The following is a 21,236-nucleotide window of genomic DNA, read 5'->3' on the forward strand; positions in this document are numbered from 1 at the left end:
GGCCCCTCCCCAGGAGCAGGGGCTGCAGTGGGGAAGGGAGGGGCGGAGGCCCCCCAGCAGGCAGGCTGACTAGCCCAGAGCCAAGCTGCTCGGCGTTGGCACCAGACACCCGACACGACACTGAGAGCCTGGGCCATGAACCAGAGGAAGCCGCGGGAGAGGAGTCGGTGGGGCAGAATTGAGTCGACTGTTGCCCCTCGAGTGGCGGAGGGTGTTGGCTGAGTAGCACTCTCATTACTGAGGCTTGTCCTTGGGGTGACAGGACGGACTTACCGCCTGACGCCATCTGTACAGAGGCTTTCAGCCCGCAGGTGGGCAGAGCCGGAGGGGCGGCAAACACAAATCTCAGCCCCAGCTGCGGCAGGTGTCTATTTGATTAGCAAATCTTGTCCCTTGTCACTCGACCAGCTGGCCATCTGCCTTTCCTCCGGCCTCCGCGACAACCGGTCTCCAGGTGTCCAACGGGAGGCTCATGGATCAGAAGAGGGGAATCAAATATGTCTCGAGGTGACGATAGGGACGGGGACGGCTGTGGTTACAGACCTGTCAATCACTCCAGGCTCCGCTGACCCTTGAGGTCCTCACTAGCAGCTGAGAGTCACCTACCTTTCAGGAAAAGATACCTGTAGGCGGGACGGGGGACTGGGGCTCAGGTTGTTTTCGGCTAATCTGTGTTACAAGAGACCTTGTCCCAAAACAAAAAGCCCCAACTCCATCTGTGTATGTGTTTAATCCTGGCACTCAGGAGGCAGACACAGGTGGATTTGTGTGAGTTCCAGGCCAGCCAGGGCTATAATGGTGAGACCGTTTTTCAAAAGAAAGAAACGCGCTTACGTGTGCCCCAGTGCTGGGTCCTGGCAGCCTCCCGTATTCTCTTAGTCCAGTGACCTCATTGTGTCTTGGACTTCGTGGTCCCACATGGCCAGTGTTTGGCCTCTGAAGCCTTGTATCCAAACCCAGGGCCTGTGCACAGCTCCCGCTTTCCCACTTGATGGACTGGTCCTCAGCATCTATTTTGGGGTTCCGTGTCACTCAGTTTCCTTGAGAATTCTGAGGTAGTCGGGAGATGGGGTGCTGGGCCTGAAGTTCTGCCCTGCTGAGGATCCTCTCAGCCTCAGTTTCTGTGCAGATGGGGCAAGGGGAGCATTGCTTCTGAGTGTGGATCGCGGGCCTGGGGGGCTGGGACCTGAGGTGTGGGCAGCCTTCACAGAAGCCCTAAACACAGGCCCTGCGGCTAGCCTGCACTACATAGCCCAGGATAGAAGGATGGGGATCCTAGCAGGAGGAGCCCAAGGGAGGAACCAGCTTGCTCTAGAAAGCCATGATGTCTCCCCAAAATACTCAAGGAGTCTGCACCCCAAGACCTTGGCCTAAGAGAGGAAGCTGCACCCCAGGGCCTCTCCTGCCCAGTGATCCCTTCTTTCCTCTCCCACTGCCTGCCTGTCGTCTCTCTTCCCCTTGGTCCTTACAGATGTGTCTTTTGTGCCCGCAGCTGCCCCCCTGATCCTGAGCCGGGAGCCCAGGCCTTTGGGCAGAGCTCTCGGAGCTGGAACCCAGTCTGCTGGGCACAGCTCAGTCACCTTTGCTTCCCTCCCTGAGGCCAAGGACTTGTTGTTCTCTCTTGTCTCTGAGCTCCCGGAAGCTACAAGCTATGCTGCTATTGAATTCTGTATGTCCCATAGGCTGCCTGGCCCATCGGATGCCACAGGGCAGCTTCTTGGTACAGACAGGCATAGGTAAAGAAAGGGATGCTTTGGGGCTGGAGAGATGGCTCAGTGGTTAAGAGCACTGACTGCTCTTTCAAAGGTCTTGAGTTCAAATCCAGCAACCACATGGTTGCTCACAACCATCTGTAATGAGATCCAGCGCCCTCTTCTGGTATGTCTGAAGACAGGCACAGTGTGCTTACATATAATACACAAATCATTTAAAAGAAAAAAGAAAGGGATGCTTTTTGGGTAGAGGGGGGCAGGATGTTGCCTGAGATCCTAGCCAGTGAGCCCGAGTTCCTTTCCCAACATTCAGATCCTATCAGCAGGTGCGACCCTGACCTCCCCTGACCCCTCTAACTCCTCCCTCTAGTCTTAGATTGCCTACTGTTGGCAGTGGGCTTCCCCAGGGTCAGTGGTTGTGGAGGGCTAGCCTGTGCCTCAGGCTGAGGTCAGGAGACTTGGGCTGGGAACTCCCACTGTGCATACCCTCTCGTGTGCAGGACTGGTTATAGTTCTCTTTCCCGGGTCCACTGTGGATGGAGGGGGGTCTTGGAGGGCTTCCCTCTGTCCTGTGCTATTGGTGGCTGTACTGGTTGGCATGGCTTTGAGTCAGGTTCCCCAGAAGTCACTGCCCCGCCTTTATCTGGAGCCTTTCCTTCTCTCTATCTAATCTCCAGCCAGCTCCAACCCACCCCGCTGCCTTCCCCTTGGCTCTACCTGGGTCTCAAAGTCCACCATGCGCCATGTGGGCCTTGCAGGCCCTGGGTGCAGCCTTCCTCTCTTAGATCAAGGTCTTGGGGTGCAGACTCCTTGAGCATTCCAGGGGGAGACATCGTGGCTTTCTACAGCAAGCTGGTTCCTCCCTTGGGCTCTTCCTGCTAGGATCCCCATCCTTCTATCCTGGGCTATGTAGTGCAGGCTAGCAAAGGGCCTGTCTTTAGGGCTTCTGTGTGGCTGGGGCCTGGCGGACAGGTGTAGACCTGTCCCCTGGGCATTTAGCAGGGTGGGCATGAGCTCCCTGAGGGCAGATCACACCCAGTGCATCATGGATCTCAAAGAAGCTTTGCTGAGCCTGACCAGGTGTGTGTGTGTGTTTGTGTGATCATGTGTGTGTGATCATGTGTCTGACTAGCTGGGTGTTCCAGGTGGCTCCCACCTTTGGGTGAGGCTCTTCAGAGCAGATGAGGAGAACTGACCATAAGACCAGGATGCGGGGTGGGACCTCAGACAGAGGGATCCTAGTGGAAGGGTCTGACCTGAGAGGGGAGCAGAGCTGTGGAGTTACTAGGCTTGGGTTCTGTGCCAGGTGTGCACACGTGGCTGTCCACCTGGGAGAGGGCAGGGACGCTACACCCAGAGATGCGGTCCCACTGGGTGGGGAGGAGTGGGGGTGCCTCTGTGGGTTTCCACCCACCCCGGGCATCTGGCCTGGGCCCAGTGTTCTAGCCGTAGCAGCTGAGGCAGGCCGGGGCGAGGCCGCGCTCATCGCCCTTGGTGATAGTGGGCGGTAGGTCGTAGGGAGTTTCACTTTGCCACTGGGTGGGGTCTGTGGGACCAAGGCCCAGCTGGCAATCTGGGGACACTTTTCTAGGCTGTCGCCATAACTTACCTGTCTGGCGTCTTCAGGCCTGCTTCTGGTCCCCAGTTTCCCGTCAGTCCATCTGTCTGATAAGGGCTTTCCCATCATCTCCTAATGGCATCTCCCCCGCTCAGACCCCTCCTTCATCAGGTCAGGCTGCCTCACTTGTACTGCTCAGGAACAGTGGAAGTGAGGCTTGAGAGACCTGTTGGGGTACCCCGGATCCGTAAACACTATCAAGTAAAAGGGGGTGTGGCTAGAGTGGAGAGAGGGCTCAGCAGTGGTTAAGAGGGAGTGTTCCTTTTGTAGAGGATGGAGAACTGGAACTTAGTTTTCAGCATGAGTACAAGGAGGCTCACAACCCCCTCCAGGGCTTAATGCCCCCTATGGGTTGCACGGGCACCTGCACAGGTGACAAACGTGACATACACTTACACATACACGTGAGTTTATTATTACTCCCTCCCTCCCTCCCTCCCTCCCTCCCTTCCTTCCTTCCTTTGGTCATTCTTTTTCTTTTTCTTTTTTTTTTTAAATATTTTATTTATTTTATGTATATGACGTACACTGTAGCTATACAGATGGTTGTGAGCCACCATGTGGTTGCTGGGAATTGAACTCAGGACCTCTGCTTGTCCAGCCCAAAGGTTTATTTATTTATTATATGTAAGTATACTGTAGCTGTCTTCAGACACACCAGAAGAAGGCATCAGATCTCATTATAGATGGTTGTGAGCCACCATGTGGTTGCTGGGATTTGAACTCAGGACCTTTGCAAGAGCAGTCAGTGCTCTTAACCACTGAACCATCTCTCCAGCCCTCTTTTGGTTTTTTGGATTTGGTTTTTTGAAGACAGGGTTTCTCTGTATAGCCCTGGCTGTCCTGGAACTCACTCTGTAGACCAGGCTGGCCTTAGGCTCACAGAGATTCCCCTGCCCCTGCCTCCTGGGTGCTGGGATTAAGGTGTGTGCCACCACCGCCCGGCATTTTTATTAATTTTTTTAATGCTTATTTTCATGCATGTGGAGGGATGTGTTACCCACGTATGTCTGTGTAGCACTTACAGGCCTGGTGCCGGTGGAGGCCAGAAAAGGGCACTGAATACTTTGAGGTACAGATGGTCGTGAGCCACCACGTGGGAGCTGGGAATCAAACCTGGGTCCTCTGGAAGAGCAGCCACTGAGCCATCTCTTCAATGAATAAAATAAAGCTAAGAAAGAAAGAAAGAAAGAAAGAAAGAAAGAAAGAAAGAAAGAAAGAAAGAAAGAAACAAAGAAACAAAGAAACAAAGAAAGAAACAAACAAACAAAGAAACAAACAAAGAAACAAAGAAACAAACAAAGAAACAAAGAAACAAAGAAAAGAAAGTCAGTGGGGTCTCATCCTGAGACAGCCTCTAGGGTTTATTAGGTGGAGCCCAGTAGGGCGCTGCCGCCAGCTCCTCTGCCCCCCTTTTCTGTCTCCACACTCTTGGGGGCAGCTCTTCCATGGCCGCCATTGACCCTGTGTCCTGTAGTGCTAGGCTGCAGTTCTGGGCTGCTTCTCTTTGCACGTGTGTGGCTCTGTTCCTGTCTGGGCAGTGTCATGTGGCCTGCCTACTCTGAAGACCCTAGGCTCCGTGTGGCTATGGGTGTTAGAGGCTAAACCAGTGAGGACAGGAGCAGAGAGATCCCTGAATGGACCAGGCTGCCTTGTGTGGACCGGGCAAACATGTGTGTGTGTATTTGCATGGCCTGTAGGAGTGACCTGGAAAGGGTCTCGGGATGCCGGGCAGGGTCCTGGGTTTCACTGGGGAAAGGGGTCTCCAACCCTTCCTTCCCTCTGTTCCTACAAGGCCTTGTCTACCAGCCAAGAGTGGGCAGTGGGCCCAGAGTGCCTCTATATCCTCCTGTGTTCTGTGACTTCCACGTTTCCTGATGGCTCTGGCACCCTTGGCGGGGGTTTTTGTAGGCCCTGGTCAGTGTCCCTCCCCTCCCCCGGCGCAATGTCTGTATCCCCTCTTCTCTGGCTTTGCCGAGAGCCTGCCAGCTGCTCTGACTCACAGATGTCGATGTCGTACAGGAAATTCTATGCATTATTCAAGACCTCAGCGGCTCCTGCACACCTGGTCTGATAGACTGCGCTCTGACCTTTCCTGACTTAAATCCAGACAAAACCCGCCACCCTGGTACTACCGGCGGGACCAACAGGGATCTCTCTTGTTATTCTCCTCAGTGTGTGACTTGTCTTTTCAATGAGACTTTAACTCCCGAGTTGGGGACCCTGCCCTTCCATCTCATGTTCTTCTCTCGCCGCTGGTAGAATGGATTCTTTCACCTACTCAGTATGCGTTCTGTGTGGCCTGCTCTGCAGGTCTGGGCACAGGGGATGCGGAGGGTAAAGTACACGCCCCATCCCTGTGGAATCTACACATCGATCACCAGGCATCGAGCCGCCAGGTCGGAACCAGAACAAAGGAAGGCGGGGGCAGCCTGCCACGAAGCAGTGCAGATTATATTGTTTATTTATAGGGTAGCTCAGTATCATGTAGCCCAGGCTGGCCTCTATGTATCGAGGGATAGATAACCTTGAACTCCTGATCCTCCTGCCTCTACTTCCCAAGAAGAGGTGCGTGTCACCGAACCTGGCTATAGATGTAAAAGGATTGGGTGGTGGGCGTGGGTCCTTTGGGCTGAGACTTGCAGGAAGTGTGGGTACCTGGAAGCAGAGCATCCTAGGTGAGGAAGAGGCGGGGCGACGGTCCCTAGGAGATCCGAGAAGCAGCCCTCCCCCCAGGCTGCCGGGCTGGAGCCGGCCTGGAGAAAGTGAGAGGAGAAAGTGCGTCTGTGGAGGTGGGCACAGCTTAGGAAGCCGATCTCCTACCATGCCTGACCCGTGGATCCAGCTCAGGTGGCCAGGTGTGGCTGCAGTCACCTCTTCCCATTCATTCCATGGTTCTGGGGGATTCTGAGCAGACAGGGTTTCTCTGTGTAGCCCTGGCTGTCCTAGAACTCCCTCTGTAGACCAGGCTGGTCTGGAATTCAGAGATAGATCTACCTGCTTCTGCCTCTCAGGAGCTGGGATTTAAATCATGAGTCACCACGCCTAAACTTATACTTTTTTTTTCTAATCAATTTGTGATGTTGACAATGGGGCCCAGGACCTCTGTATGCTAAGCAGGTGCACCCCAAACCTTGATTTCTTTTGGTTTCTGTAGGGAGCAGGCTAGCTCGGTAGGAGGCAGGCAGTTGACAAGGCAGCTCCTGACGTTCAGTTGAGAGTGCAAGGGCCTGGTCTAGCCTGGTGCCAGAAATCATGAGTGAAGGCTAGATTCTTCTTTTGTTGTTGTCTGAGGCAGGGTCTCACACAGCCCAGGCTGACCCGAAATTCACTGTGTAGCAGAGGATGACCCGATTCTGACCCTCCTCCATCTACCCGAGTGCTGGGATGACTGTGCCCGGTTTGTTTCAGTGCTGGGTTGAACCCAGGCATACTGGGTAAAGACTCTCTGCCAACTGAGCTGTTTTAGCCAATGTGTTTGTAAGAGCGGGATTGTCACAGACTGGGATGGGAACTGTATGAGGACCGCTTGTGGAAGAGCGGGAGCCCAGCTGTGCTGATGTTCCTTCCAACCATTTGACTTGTGAAGAGAGCGTCCCTGGGACAGGAGTGTGGAAGTTACCAGAGAACCTTAGTAGCCCTTTGGGGCTGTTCATGGGGACAGAATGACTTGTGACAGGTGTGCAGATGGGGAGGGAGAAAGCTCGGGAGGCTGGGAGGTCAAGGAGCCTGTGGCACCTTCTCTGCCTGCCACTGTGGAGGTCTCTGAAGCACCTGCTAGCACTGGGCAGCCTGCCGTGGAAGTCCAGTCCTGTGATGTCAACCTTTCCAGACTCCTGCTCCCTGCTCAAAAAATGGGAACAGTAGCAAAGTGGTTTTAGAAAATTAAGTAGTGTATGCATTATCAGGCAGCCTTCTAGCTCCTCGGCGCCAGCCGGGTGGTCCGCATTCCAACCAAACTCCAGTACCATCTGCATGGAGTTAGTGCCAGATGACAATGACACAGGCCAAGAGCCCTACCTCCCACTCCGGGTGCCAGTCACCAGTCTCTGGCTTTTCTGATTGGCAGCTGTGAATTCAGGAACCCTGTAACATGATTCACATCGGAGACCTGCTACAGACTGCTCATAGAACTCAGCAGGACTCTTACTGTGGCCGATGAGACAACTTAGTTGGTAAAGGTGCTTCCCTGGAAGTTTCACACACACACACACACACACACACACACACACATACACACGGTTTGTGGCCACTGGGTACAGTGACCACATCTCAGAGATGTGAGTGCCCAGGATACTGGGATCAACTGGAGGCTTTGCAAGTATCCTGAGGTCACAGACAGTTTGTGGAGGTCACACCTCAAGGCCTTGTTAGCCAACACTAGGAGTGCGGAGTGCAGAAGTGGCATGGGCTTTGCCTTTTGCTTTGTGACTTCAGGCAAGTCATAAAGGGTTTATGTGCAGTTTTCTCCTTGGTAAAATGGTGCCAATGGCTGGTTCTTTGCTGGGAAGTTGGCGGGAATTCAGGAGCAGTTGCTACACAGGATTGAGCGTAGATCTGGTCTTCACAGTGGTTCACGATCGTCTGTCCCAGAGGCTGAGGTGGAGGAGGGCTCGAACCACGGATGGACAGAGAGATGGATGGGTAGATGGACCGAGGCATGTGGGTGGGTGGATACATGGAGGGGTAGGTGCAGGTATAGATGACTGATTGATTGATCGATGCCTGGGTGGATGTATGGGCAGATGGGTACTTGGATGGGTGGGGAAGGTGGGAATGGGGACAAAGACGGGACATCCTCCAGGGATGCAGGATTCAGTCCCCAGCCATGGCTAGAGGAAGGAATTTCAGACCCTAGCTTGGGTCCTGGTTGAGTCTGGGAAGAATGAGGTTTATTATCCCGTCTGTCTATCTGTCTGTCTGTCTGTTGTCTCTCTTCCCGCCCTCTAACCTGGCTGCTCTGTCTCCTAGGCTGGTGGATGACCGTTGTGTGGTGGAGCCTGCAGCCGGGGACCTGGACAACCCCCCCAAGAAGTTCCGAGGTAAGACCTCCATTCCGGTTGTGAGCGTCCCTCCTGAGCCCGGGGTCCCAGACCTCGGTTGGTTGACGCCAGTCTACCTGAGACCACCCTCTGTGGTCTGTGTTGGCCTGGGCCCCGACCGCATTGTCTTGGCGGCCTGGTACATTTCTGCTTTTCCGTCCAAGGCCACACCCCCTTCCCTGGCATACCCACTTCTGGCCAAGGGCCCAATCTTTCCTGAGTTCCCTGCCTCTCACGCTCACAGGGCTTTCTTTGTCTGCACGCCCCCCCCCCCCCCGCTCTCTCTGTCTCTCTGTGTCTCTCTCTCTGTCTCTCTGTCTCTGTCTCTCTGCCTCTATGTCTCCCTGTCTGTCTGTCTCTGTCTAAGGGAATAAAGCTGGGAAAGACAATTGCTCAGGCTTCAGGAAGCCCAAAGGAGCACTCGGCCCTGTGCCTCAGTTTCCCCATGTGTGAGGTGAAGGGACTGGACCTTTTAACTCTGAATATGCACCTGCCTCTGGCTGTGTGTGTGTGTGTGTGTGTGTGTGTATCCTCCTGGATAAAATTACCCCAGAGCCCAGGCATGGCTATGTCCTGTGACCCTCAAGTGTTGTCCCTCAAGGGGCCTCCTATCCTCCATGGAAGACGGCTCCGTAGCCCCCGCAGTGACAGGGTTGGATGCAGGGATAGCCTGGTTGTTCTTGGGCCAAGCAGGGGATTACCTACAAGGGCTGAGGCTGACATACGCCAGACAGCTGGTGCCTGGGCGTGGTGGCAGCAGGCAGGAACACGCCAGCATGACGCCACCAGGTCTGCAGAGCGGTTGCTCTTCTGGGACAGGCTAGTGGAAGACGTCATCAGCCTTACTGCTGGCCGGGGTGGGCTGCTTGCCACTGGGGCCCCTGGCCCGCAGAGGGCCCCACGGCAGTTCTTCTCCACGCGTGCTTCTACCCCTGGACCGCTGTGTCAGGGCTTCGTCTAAGTCGATGTCAGAAGGTGAGGTGTGCCTCGGCAGCCGTGTAGGCGTGAGCCTTGAGCCCCACCACCGCCGCCTTCCTCTGCCCCGTTACGGTTTCTGCATTGTCCACGCTCCCTGCTCCCTCCGCTCCGCCAGCCCCCTGCCCCGCAGAGTGGCCAGCCAGCCATCGCCTCCTCACAGCGGTCCCCTCTGCCCTGCCTGCCCTCACCCATCGTTACACTCAGCTCCCATCTCCGGCTTCCTCTGACTCCCTGGCTCCTGCTCCTTCTCTGTTTGCTTTTCTGCATCAGTCGAGCCCAGCACACTCTGCGTTCTGTGTAACTCGCCTCTCGTTCTCCCCCAAAGCCTCGTCTCTCTTGGACTTTTAGCTGGCTGAGTTCAGATTTTCTGTGTAGCCAAGATGGTTCTGAACATCTGATGCTTCCCAGTGCTGACATTTTTACCACCGTGTGTTTGTGTGTGTGTGTGAAACACCTGCTGGTCACAGTACACATGTGGAGGTTAGGGAATTTTTCTTTCCTGGCCTGGGGATTGAACTCCGGTCGGGCATGTGAGTTAAGCTCATCACCCGCTGAGCTACCCAGCCCCTGGCATTCTGGTTTGAGATTTGTGTCCCTTACCAGATGTTGACTCTGCCCAGGGCAGGATTTTAGTCTTTTTTGTGTTTCTGGTTTTATTGGCAATTTCTGCCTCCTAGCTCGTTGGGCAAGTGGGGAAGGGAAGGGGAGGAGAAGAGAGAGGGGAGGGTGGGAGGGGCAGGGAAAAACGAAGGTCCCCTGGGGTCCCTGGCTGCTGCCAGCACAGGGAGGGACTGTGTACACCGAGGTGTGTACCGTCAGCCTGTGGAGTGACTGGAAGGTGACGGAGAGGTGGGCGTGGTAGGGGAAGATATGCCCTTGGCTTCCAGTGGACAGTCTGGGGCCAGTTTTTGACAACAAAAAGGAAAAGGCCACTGAGAAGAACAAATACTCCTCTGCCTGGTACTCTTCCCATGCCTCCATCTCTCATTTCCCAAGACTTGGGAACAGGGACCCCGGAGAGCCTCTCGGCCTCACTAATTCAGTTTATACAGCGAAGTGTGACAGGGACCCAGGCTCCACTTGGTCCTGCTGAGGCCGGAAGGACGCTGGTCTCAGACAGGATCTGTCCTGTGCGGCTCCCAGAGGAGCATTAGAACTCGGGACCAGAGATGGAAGCAAGTTCCTGCCCGAGGCCCGCCATTTGTGGCTTTCCTTTAGCACCTCTGTGGTGTGTGTGTGTGTGTGAGAGAGAGAGAGAGAGAGAAAGAGGGGGGTGTCACAGCAGACATTTGGAAGTTGTCAGGTGGGTATCAGACTGTCCTGGGAACCCCAGGTGTTCTGCTCTCCTGTCTCCGGGTGCGCCCAGTCCCTGCCCACAGCTCACTGTCCTCCACGCCTTTTCAGCCCCCACCCGGGTACCTGCTGACTCCCGGGTTCTTCAGGCTGGGCCAGGAAAGCCCCGTGTGCTTTGGCTCCTTGTGTGTTCTCTCGGTTCTAGCTGTCGCTTGCATCTCCCCAAGCCTCAGCTTGTTGGGAATTCTTTCCAGACTTGGCAAGGGATGCCAGTCTGCTGGCGCTAGAGGGGCGTCCACAGCCCAGCCCCCCGACGGCCGCCCTGTGCTGCGGGTATTGATCCGCGTGGTACCCCCTTCCTTAGCCCTTCCCCTCTTCCTCCTGTGAGGGAGGGGACCGCAGTGTGTGTTGGGGGGACAGGCAGCCCTGCTTCAGGGGAAGCCCAGGGTTTTAGGCACAGACACTGGACCTGTGGGCTGCGGTCTTATTGCCCAGACCAGTGTGGGGAGGAGCATGCGCTGCCTTCCTCTGCTTCCATAGCTGGGTGCTCCTCCCTCAGTGTTCACCCCTGCTCCTCCAGAGTACTCCCCAAGCCCTTGTGGAGGTGCTCAGTGGAGGAGCACTTGCCTAGTGTGCAGGGAGCTGCGTCACACAAACAAACACAAACATACTTCAGAGCCGGGTGTGGTGACTCATGTCTGTAATTCCATTGGTCAGGTGGCTAAGACCAGTGGACCATGGGCTCCACACGCCTTTAATCCCAGCACTGAAGGCAGAGGTAGGCGGGGCTCCGATTTCCTGGTCTATGTAGCAAGTTCCAGACCTGCCAGAGCTGCACAATGACACCCTGTCTCAAAAACCAAACCAAACCAAAAAAACCAAAAAGGAGAAGGATCAAGAAAGACACCAGAAATAGTTTTTGGCTGCCGTGCGCGCGCGCGCGCACACACACACATACAGATAACACACATAGACATACAAATATACACATGCAGATACAGACACACACAGACATGCCGGAGACACATACAGATACACCGATACACACAGAAACATACAGACACACATGCAAACACACAGGTACAGATAAATACACAAAGACACACACAGACACAGAGACATATACAGACATACAAACACACATGTAGATACACAGACACACAGACATACAGATGATACACAGGCACACACGCAGGCACACAGATACACACACAGGTATACAAACATACATGCAGACACATGGACACAGATACACACATGCAGGAGTCACATACATACAGATACACCGATACACACACAAACATACAGACACACATGCAAACACACAGACACAGATAAATACACAAAGACACACACAAACACAGAGACATATACAGACATACAAACACACATGTAGATACCCAGACACATAGACACATACACAGACATACAGATACACAGGCACACAGAAACACACACAAGCATACAAACACACATGCAGACACATGGACACAGATACACACATGCAGAGGCATACACAGACACACACACAGGCATACAAACACACATACAGACACACATGAGGACACAGAGACCCAGATATACATGCACAGACACATAGACATACAGAAATACATACAGACACAAAAACACACACATGCAGACAGACACACAGACATACATGCAGACATACACACCACACACACACACACACACACACACACGCACAGACACAAACATAGACATATACACAGATGAGCATACATGCAGACACACATACACACACACACACACACACACACACAAGTTGGTTCTGTTATTCAGGGCCCTGGTTTAAAGTGCTTGCCATTCTGACCTAGGGGCAGAGCACAGTTTTGACCTGTGTTACAGAGAAACCTCTGTGTAGACTCATTGGCCTGCCCTGCTGTCCTGCCTGTGTCTGGACCCTAATTACTGTATAGCATCCATTGCGAATCTGCGCACTGCCTTACCTCTGGGTGGTGCTGAGGTCAGTTCCCATTCACGTCTGCTGGGCTCATGTGCAGGTTTCTTTGCTAAGTTCCCATGAGAGGTTTTACTCAATGGGAACAAGACTCCTCTTTCCTGGGAAATGACCCTGAAGTTTTCCAATGGGGGCGGCCACCTTAGTACCCCACGGACTCGTGCATGGGTGAGGAGTTTTGAACCAGTTCTGTGGACTCTTATTTTGAGCTAAGGTCTCCCACACTGACCTGGACCTTGCAGGCTTCCAGCCTCCTCCTCCCTCGTGCTCAGGTCACAGGCGTGCGACCAACGTGTTTGGTTGCCTGGGGTGGCTCAGTACCAGTGTAGTTCCTTCACCCCACCAGTAGAGGGCACACTCTCATGGAGTGTGATATTGTATTCTGCCTGCTACGGGCAGTTTGTGGAAGCCCTGACACATGGAGCCACCTCCCAGAACCCCACATCTGGAGAGCTGCTTGCCTGGCATTTGTGAGGCCTTGGGTTCAATTCCTAAAAGTTCAGCCCCTCCTCTTAAATACTTATTTTATTATTACTGTTATTGGCTTATTTATTTAATTTTTATGAGACAGAGTCTCATTATGTAGTCTTGACTGGCCTGGAACTTTCTACGTAAACCAGGCTGGCTTTAACTCGCAGAGATCACGGGCATCTGCAGAGTGCTGGGGTTTAAAGAGTGTGCTTCTGATGGATTCCTTTTTGTCTATGAGGCAAAAACTCCTCCATGCTTGTCTGTGTGTGCAGTCCCCATGGCGGCCAGCAGGGGGCATTGGAGCATCTGGAACTGGAGTTAGAGAGTGACCTAGATTTTCCGCAAGAACAGCCAGAGCTCTTAACTGCTGAGCCATCTCTCCAGGCCCCATTTCCCCTTTTTCATTTAAAAATTCTTCGTGTGTGCGTGTCCCATTTTGTGGGGAAAATGATGTGAATATTAGTGTTTTTAAAATTCCAATTCCATGGTTTTAATTATTTAGAAAAAAATTACTTATTTTTAATTATGGTAAAATATACTTAACAAAACAATCTCCATTGCTGGGGATTGGAAAGATGGCTCTGCAGTTAGGAGCACTGGCTGTTCTACAGAGGACTGGATTTCGCGTCTGGGACCTTGCACGGCCTGTAATTTCAGCTCCGGGGACCTGCGCTCTCTCCTGGCCTCTGCGGGCACCTGTAGTCATGCGCACAGTCCATACCATGCTTAAAAGTAAAAAAGACACCTCTTAAAGAAAACAGAAAGATCTACTCTGTGTCACACAGACACACACACACACACACACACACACACATGATCAGGGTGGCCTTGAACCCCTGATCTTTCATTCCCACTCCGACTTACCCATTCTGAAGCACTCAGTTCTGTGGTGTTCCACGGTCCTCCTGCAGCCATGGCTTTGCAGGGGGCTGTCACCCACCTCCTCCGTCTGCTTTTTAGGAACTTCCTGTCAGTGGAAACTGTGTGTCCTTTTGTGCCTTGTCTGTGTCATTTGGGGTAATGTCCTTGAGGTACATCCATGTCCTGTGTGTGGTGAGGGTCAGGTGTGTCTCTGTCTGTCTGTGTGTCTGTCTGTCTCATTCTTGTCTGTTTCCAGACAGGGCCTAATTCTGTATTCTCGCAGAGGACCAGAGTTCAGTTCCCTCGTCAGACAGCTCACATTGGGATCCGACAGCCCCTTCCTGCCTCAGGCACCTGCACCCACATGTGTACCACACCCCCACAACACAACACACGTAATTGAAAATGAAGTCTTACAAAACTAAGTTGGGTAGACAGTGGGAGGCTGGGGAATAGCTCCGTGAGGAGAGGCGTTTACCACCAGCCCCGACAACAGGGGTCCTGAGGATGAAGTGGGGCCTCAGTATCCGGGAAGCAGGGGGACAGACAGACACCAGCTGCGTCCTAAGGGATGAGGCCTCATATATGTGGGGTGCATCTCAGTAGAAGGGCCACCTGCATGCTGGGGGTGGGCGGGAGGTGGGCTTGGCACGGGGCCATGGAGGCTTCTCTGCTTAAGGAATCCATGGTTACCCTCCCTCCCCCTCCTCATCCTCCTCCTCCTCCTCCTCCCTCCACCCGCACCTCTCCCCTCCCCCTCCTCCCCTTCCTCCTCCTCGTCCTCCTCCTTGTCCTCCTCCTCGTCCTCCTCCTTCTCCCTCCACCCGCACCTCTCCCCTCCCCCTCCTCCTCTTCCTCCCCCTTTCTCTCCTCCTCCCCTCCTTTTCCACACCGCTCCCCCTTCTCTTCTTCCTCCTTCTCTCCCCTTCACTTCCTCCTCCCCCTCCTCCCCCTCCTCCTCCTCCTCCTCCTCCTCCTCCATGAAACTAGCCTTTCTGGACGTCCCCCCTCAATAGTTCCGGCACCTCTGCACCCCATAGCCTGATGGGAGAACGTATCTGTTTTAGATTCTCAGGGCCTGATAGCCAGCTCTGACCTGAGAGAGGGCCATGACCTTAGGGAGAACAGGATGGGTCTGTAGGAGGAGGGAGGACCCTGTCCTGGTGACTTCTTCCTGTCCCCTGGCCCCATGCCCTGCGCTTTCCCGACACAAATCTTCTGTTGCCCCCAGAGTCTGTAGTCTGATGATCAGCGGTCCTCCCTCCCCCAGGCCATGACTCTTCCCGTGTTGGGGTGCTCCCCGGGCCCAGGCTGCCTGCTCTCTCTCTCACACCTGCTCATGCGCGCAGCCTGTCAGCCCCGGAGAGCATCCGTCCCTTCCATCAGACTTTAGGCCTTTCCAACTGAGGCCTCCTTTGGCTAAACAGAAATTCAGGATACTGTTTCCTGGAGTTTGGGCTTACAAAAGTCACAAGCTTTTATTTTATTTTTATTTTTATTTTTTTTAAAAAAGATTTATTTATTTTATGTATATGAGCAGGCTGTCCCTGACACACCAGAAGAGGTCCCATCACAGATGGTTGTGAGTCACCATGTGGTTGCTGGGAATTGATCTCTTGACCTTTGGAAAGGCAGCCAGTGCTCTTAACCACTGAGTCATCTCTCCAGTGTGTCTCCAGTCATTTTTCCCCCAGTGTGTCTACACTTAGAGATGTATTTCTGATATGATTGTGTGATCATTTCTCAAATAAGGAAGCTGCACACAAAAAATACCAGTTAGAGTCCTCATGAGGCCAAATGAGGAAAATCAGCCAGATACTCAAAAACGCCACAAGGAGATGGATTGGCAAAGAGAATGAAATTTACAATCCCAGAAAGACAGAAGAGAAATGGGAAATACCAAGATAATATATAAATATTCTAAGAATTAATAACATGTAAATGGTTTAAACTCACTTAGACATTAGTAATCAGTAAAATGAAAAAAATTTATAATATTTTTTTATGAAGCCCCAACTACTATCATGATGCAAAATATGATGTTTATGTGAAAGTTGCTTAGACTATGATCATATGGTTAGGTTTACAGTGAATAGCTGAAATTTCATCGTATGTCGTGGTTATATTTTATTATCGATTTTCTTAGGTTAGGAAAGACCTAGAGATTAGTGCAGCATCCTTCTGAGTACACTTGTATCTCTCTAGTCAGCAGATTTATCTCTGGAAGAGTCACAGGAGCCTGGCAGTAGCAGTTGGCAACTGTGGGAAGGATGACTTAGTAGAAAAAATGTATAACTCGGATCATGCTTTGGGGATGTATCTGTAAGACTTCTCATATGAATGACCGGTATTTTGTTTCTTGGTCAAAATGAGAATTTTGGTAGCAGTGTGTGTTTCTGGACCCCGAGTTCGTCCTGACCGCAGTCCAGGGCCTGAGAGGCGTACCTTGTTGAGCCGGGGTCCCCGGGAGTGCTGGTGTCTGTCTATAGGGCGGCGGTGGGAGACACTGGAGGCCAGCGGTCCAGAAGAGAAGGGGAGCCGGGTCTAGCCTTACGGTTGGATGTCTCAGTCATCCGGGAGATGACGACAAACCAGGGAAGCGGGCGGCTGTTAAGGGATAAGGCAGGTGTGAACAACTGTCCACACCGCAAAAGCTTGCTCGATGGCACGGAGTGAGGCCAAGAGCCTCTGGTAACCTCGCTAGAGGGAGAAGGGTGTCTGTCCTCCCTGAGGTGACACCTTCTCTTCTACCCTGTTCCCCGAGACCCCAGTGTGTGTGTGTGCACGTGTGTGTGTCTTTGCACGTGCGTGGTACCAGGTGTCCTTTCTTATCACTTTCTATCCTTTGAGGCAGAGGCTCTTTTTCTGTTTCAGCTCAGCTGAAAGGCCTGAGGCCCACTATTCCATTCCCCTCAGGGCTGGGGTAACCGTGTTGTGTGGATGCCCCCCCCCTTGCCCTCTTTGTTACACGGATGCCGAGTTGCATGTCACACGATGACTTAGCAACTGTCACACTCCTGCGTGCTGAGCCATCTCTTCAGCCCCGAGGCATCAGTGGCTACCCTTTTCTGTCCCCTACCACCTAGTGGCAGGAGGCTGGGAGAGGTGGGGACACCGGGGTTCTGCCAGGAAGCCCTGAGCTCTGACTGGGCTCTTATCTCTTGCCTTCCTACCTAGACTGCCTCTTCAAAGTGTGCCCCATGAACCGCTACTCTGCACAGAAACAGTACTGGAAAGCCAAGCAGACTAAACAGGACAAAGAGAAGATCGCCGACGTGGTGTTGCTGCAGAAGCTGCAGGTATTTGGGCGCACAGTAGGGCCTCTGGGCGCACAGTAGGGTCTCTGCTCGGCAGTGCAACTGGCAGCCTCGTGTACATCACAGGGGTCTCGAGGACGCTAATTGGTGAGGTTGCTGTAAAAGGCCACGAGTTGGGACAAACAGGAAGAGAAGTGCCCATCTAGGAACCCTGAGGCTGTACAAATCCTTCCTGCCACTTACAAGAAGGGCATAGCCCTGAGTCAGCACATATGACTCAACAATTAGATTTGAGCAACCCAAACAGCCGCTCGGACCGTCTAGTCTCTCTTGGAAGCGTGTCTCCAGGGAACTTAATTTGAGAACCGTGGGTCTAACCTTAGCTACCATTTGCTTTATAGACCCGGAACTCAGAGGTCCCTGACTCCCCTCTGCCCACACTGTGTCTGGAGTCCAGCTAAGGCAGCCCCTAGGTCTTTGACTCCTTTTGTGTTTCTTGGTCACGTGTATAGGGCTGAGGTGCTGGGCCTGCTGAGGGGCCACGGCTCCTGTGGGTGGAGACTCAGCTCACATCCTGAGTCTCCCCTAACAGCGCTCAGGTCCAGCCCTGGTCTTGACATCGGCAGTGGGAAGCTTGGACCAGGGTCAGCAGCTTGTATATGCCTCTGAGCCCCTTGCCCTGAGGGCGTGGGACTAAAATAGGGTCTGGGTGGATCCCTCCCTGTGGCTGTGGCCTGTCTGTGGAGGGAGGGCTGGAAGGGCGGCCCGAGCTCTGGTCTTGGTGGGGCTGTCCCTCAGGCTGAGCTGAGGGCTCACGTCTGAGCCCCAGGGTCAGAGCCCCATACTGTAGCTTTGTGAAGGGTTGTGCAGTGTATGCGCGGCCCTGCGGCAGCCTCTGTAGCCCTCTCTGACTTGGTTTACCCTAGGCCTGGTTTTAGCACTGAGGGGGAGGGAGGGCAGACACCACTGTCTCAGGGTGTGCCTGCCTGATGGAGGAGGCCTTTCCTCAGGGAGGGTCTGGGTGGAGGGCAGATTAAAGAGGCTCCCCTAAGGTAATGGGGCCCGCCTGAGCCCGTCATCAGGAGGGGAAAGGTGGGGATCTCTGGAGTGGGTGGGGGGAGGAGTGGGAAGGGGCCTTTGTCAAGCTTAGCCTGAAGTGGAGGTGCCTGGAGAATGGGGGTTGGGGGTGAGGAGCACGTTCAGGTTTAGGTTGCTGTGTCAGAGGCACGAGGGTCGAGGAAGGGGCCCCCAGGTTGGGGTGCGCTGTCCGGCACTGGCTGCCCTCTGCATTCCAAGTCTCAAGCATTGCTTTAGTGGGAGGGATTTTGCCCACCCCTGGAGGGCCTCCAGGTTGCAGCACCTGAGACAGGTCCGAGGTGAGTATGAGCCTTGGTGCGTGTGTGTGCATGCACACACATGTACGCATGTACATGGCATGTGTGTGTGCACACGTGTGTATGTGTGTACATGGCGTCGTCTCCCTCTGGAGCAGCTTCTGAGCTGCCTTGTGTGTCTGCAGCACGCAGCCCAGATGGAGCAGAAGCAAAACGACACAGAGAACAAGAAGGTGCACGGGGACGTGGTGAAGTACGGCAGCGTGATCCAGGTGTGGCACGCTCCCTGCCTGCGTGTGCATGCGTGTGCGTGCGTGTGTGCGCATGTCTGTGTGTGTGCATGTGTGTGTCTGTGTCTGCTTGTGTGTATGCATGTACATGTGCATGTGTGTACGTTCATGCATGTGTGTGCATGTATATATGCATATGCACACGTATGTGTGTGCTGTTGTGTGCACACGTGTGTGTGTGCTGTTTGTGTCTGTGTGTGCATGCATGTGTTTGTGTGTGTCTGTGTATGTGTCTATCTCTATGTGTGTGTCTGTGTGTATGTCTGTGTGCATGTGTGTATGTGTACATGAGTGTGTATGTGTGTGCATATATGTGTGCATGTGTATATGTGTGTGCATGCATATGTCTATGTGTCTGTGTGTGTGTCTGTGTGTGGATGTGTATATGTGTGTGTGTGTACTTGTGCATGTGGGTACCTGTATGTATATGCATGCATGTGTGTGTGTGTGTGTGTGCGATTTGTTTGTGTCTGTGTGTGTATCTGTGCATGTGCATATGTGTGTGTACATGTGTGTCTCTGTGCATGTGTGTGTATGCATGTGTGTCTGTGTGTGCATGTGTATATGCCTACATGTGAGTGTGTCTGTACGTGCTTGTGCATGTGTGTATGTGTGTGTGTGTGTGATATGTGTATCTCCAACTGCAATTCTGTACTGTGCTCAGGGGAGTGTTTGTAGCTCAGGGGTCACGAGCACATGTGGAACTAGGTTCTCATCTCAAAGTGTGGCCCTGCCATTCCTGAAGGGCTGTGACCTCAGACACATTCGTTAACTCTTGCCTCATCTACTCCATGTGTAACCACCCAGCGGGGACTGGGGACCCAAGTTAGATTTGCAGCAGCTTACAAGTACCTGTAAGTCGAGTTCCAGGGATCGAATGCCCCCTTCTGGCTGCTGTGGGTACTGCATGCACATGGTAGCTAACACATCCATGCATGCAGGAAAAACCTTTGAACACATAAAGTGAAAATACATAAATCTTAAAGCCGCCAGCAATCGTGTTTGCTAGATCAGGATTGACGGAGGCGCTGTGGGAATGAAGGCAGACAGGCACCTTCAGAAGCAGAATTGCCGTTTTAAAAAGAACAACCGAAGTCTTTGAGGAAGGAGACTGTGCATGTGGTGTGCTGTGGTGTGCTTGGGCTTTACTGGGTCCGTTCCCCTTGGAGAAACCTCTCGGAGATAGTCCCCCCTCTGATTAGAAGCTTCTGGACCCCACAGCCCCCCAGCGCTATCAATGGCGTCAAGCCCGCCTAAGGCTTTAACCCTTCATGGCTTGCCCTGGGGATTGTTGTTGTAAGAGTCTCCCGGGGCTGGGGATGCAGCTCATTCGGCAGAGGGCTCGCCTGGTGTGAGCAAAGCACCAGGCTATCCCTCACATCCCGTAAACGGGGCACGGGTGCTCGCCTGTGATCCCAGCGCTCAGCACGTGCGGGGAGGAGGGTGAGAAGTCTCAGGTCATCCTGCACTACGTTTGGGGAGAAGATGACAGCAGCTAAGGCATAATTTGCGTTTTTCCGCGGAGGTTTGGGATGAGCCGGGTCCTGTGCATGCTTGGCAGGTCGTCTCCCGCTGAGCCGCACCTTGACCTGGCATGCGGTGTTAAGACTGTTTCTGTGTGACAAGGTGTGCATGCTTGTGGTTGTTTGTGTCACTGTGTATCCGCCTGTGATGACATGCCTGACACCCCGTGTGACCAAGGGCCCAGCGTCGTCCTCCCCCTCCCCCTCCCCTCTTTCCCCTCTTCCTCCCCCCTCCTTTTCCCCCTCCTCCTTCCCCCTCCTCCCCCTCTTCTTCCTCCTCTCCCTCCCCTTCCCCTCCTCCCCCTCCTTCCCCCTCCTCCTCCCCCTCCCCCTCTCCACTAAGGGCCTGGCCTCTCAGGCCTGGTGACCTCACTCCAGCCCCACCTGTGCCTCAGCTTCTGCACATGAAGAGCAACAAATACTTGACGGTGAACAAGCGGCTGCCGGCCCTGCTGGAGAAGAACGCCATGCGGGTGACGCTGGACGCCACGGGCAACGAGGGCTCCTGGCTCTTCATCCAGCCCTTCTGGAAGCTTCGGAGCAACGGAGATAATGTGAGCACAGAGGGACCGGGCGGAGCTGCGGACCACACTCCAGACGGACTGACTGACTGACTGACTGACGGACACAGAGCAGAGGGACTGACTGACTGACTGACTGACTGACAGACGCAGAGCAGAGGGGGAGGACCCTGGTGGGAAACGTGCCTCTGGTCTCACCTTACCTTGCCCCTGCTGCCCCCCAAAGGTGGTCGTGGGGGACAAGGTGGTCCTGAATCCTGTCAATGCCGGGCAGCCCTTACACGCCAGCAACTATGAGCTTAGTGATAATGCAGGCTGCAAGGAGGTGAGTGGGGTCCGGCGTGTCCTGAGGCTG

General features: G+C 53.7%; 1 protein-coding gene across 1 annotated transcript in view; it reads left to right on the forward strand.

The window, feature by feature from the left end:
* The window catches only part of Itpr3 (inositol 1,4,5-trisphosphate receptor type 3), a 64,864-nt gene that overhangs the window by 7,853 nt on the left and 35,775 nt on the right, over nt 1-21,236 (forward strand). The window contains exons 3-7 of the mRNA XM_052164615.1: nt 8,302-8,372; nt 17,134-17,255; nt 18,733-18,819; nt 20,756-20,914; nt 21,108-21,206. Of these exons, the coding sequence (XP_052020575.1) occupies nt 8,302-8,372; nt 17,134-17,255; nt 18,733-18,819; nt 20,756-20,914; nt 21,108-21,206 (538 nt within the window). The remainder of the gene's footprint in view (nt 1-8,301; nt 8,373-17,133; nt 17,256-18,732; nt 18,820-20,755; nt 20,915-21,107; nt 21,207-21,236) is intronic.

The sequence above is a fragment of the Apodemus sylvaticus genome, chromosome 19 (genome assembly GCF_947179515.1).
Source record: "Apodemus sylvaticus chromosome 19, mApoSyl1.1, whole genome shotgun sequence".
Lineage (NCBI taxonomy): Eukaryota > Metazoa > Chordata > Mammalia > Rodentia > Muridae > Apodemus > Apodemus sylvaticus.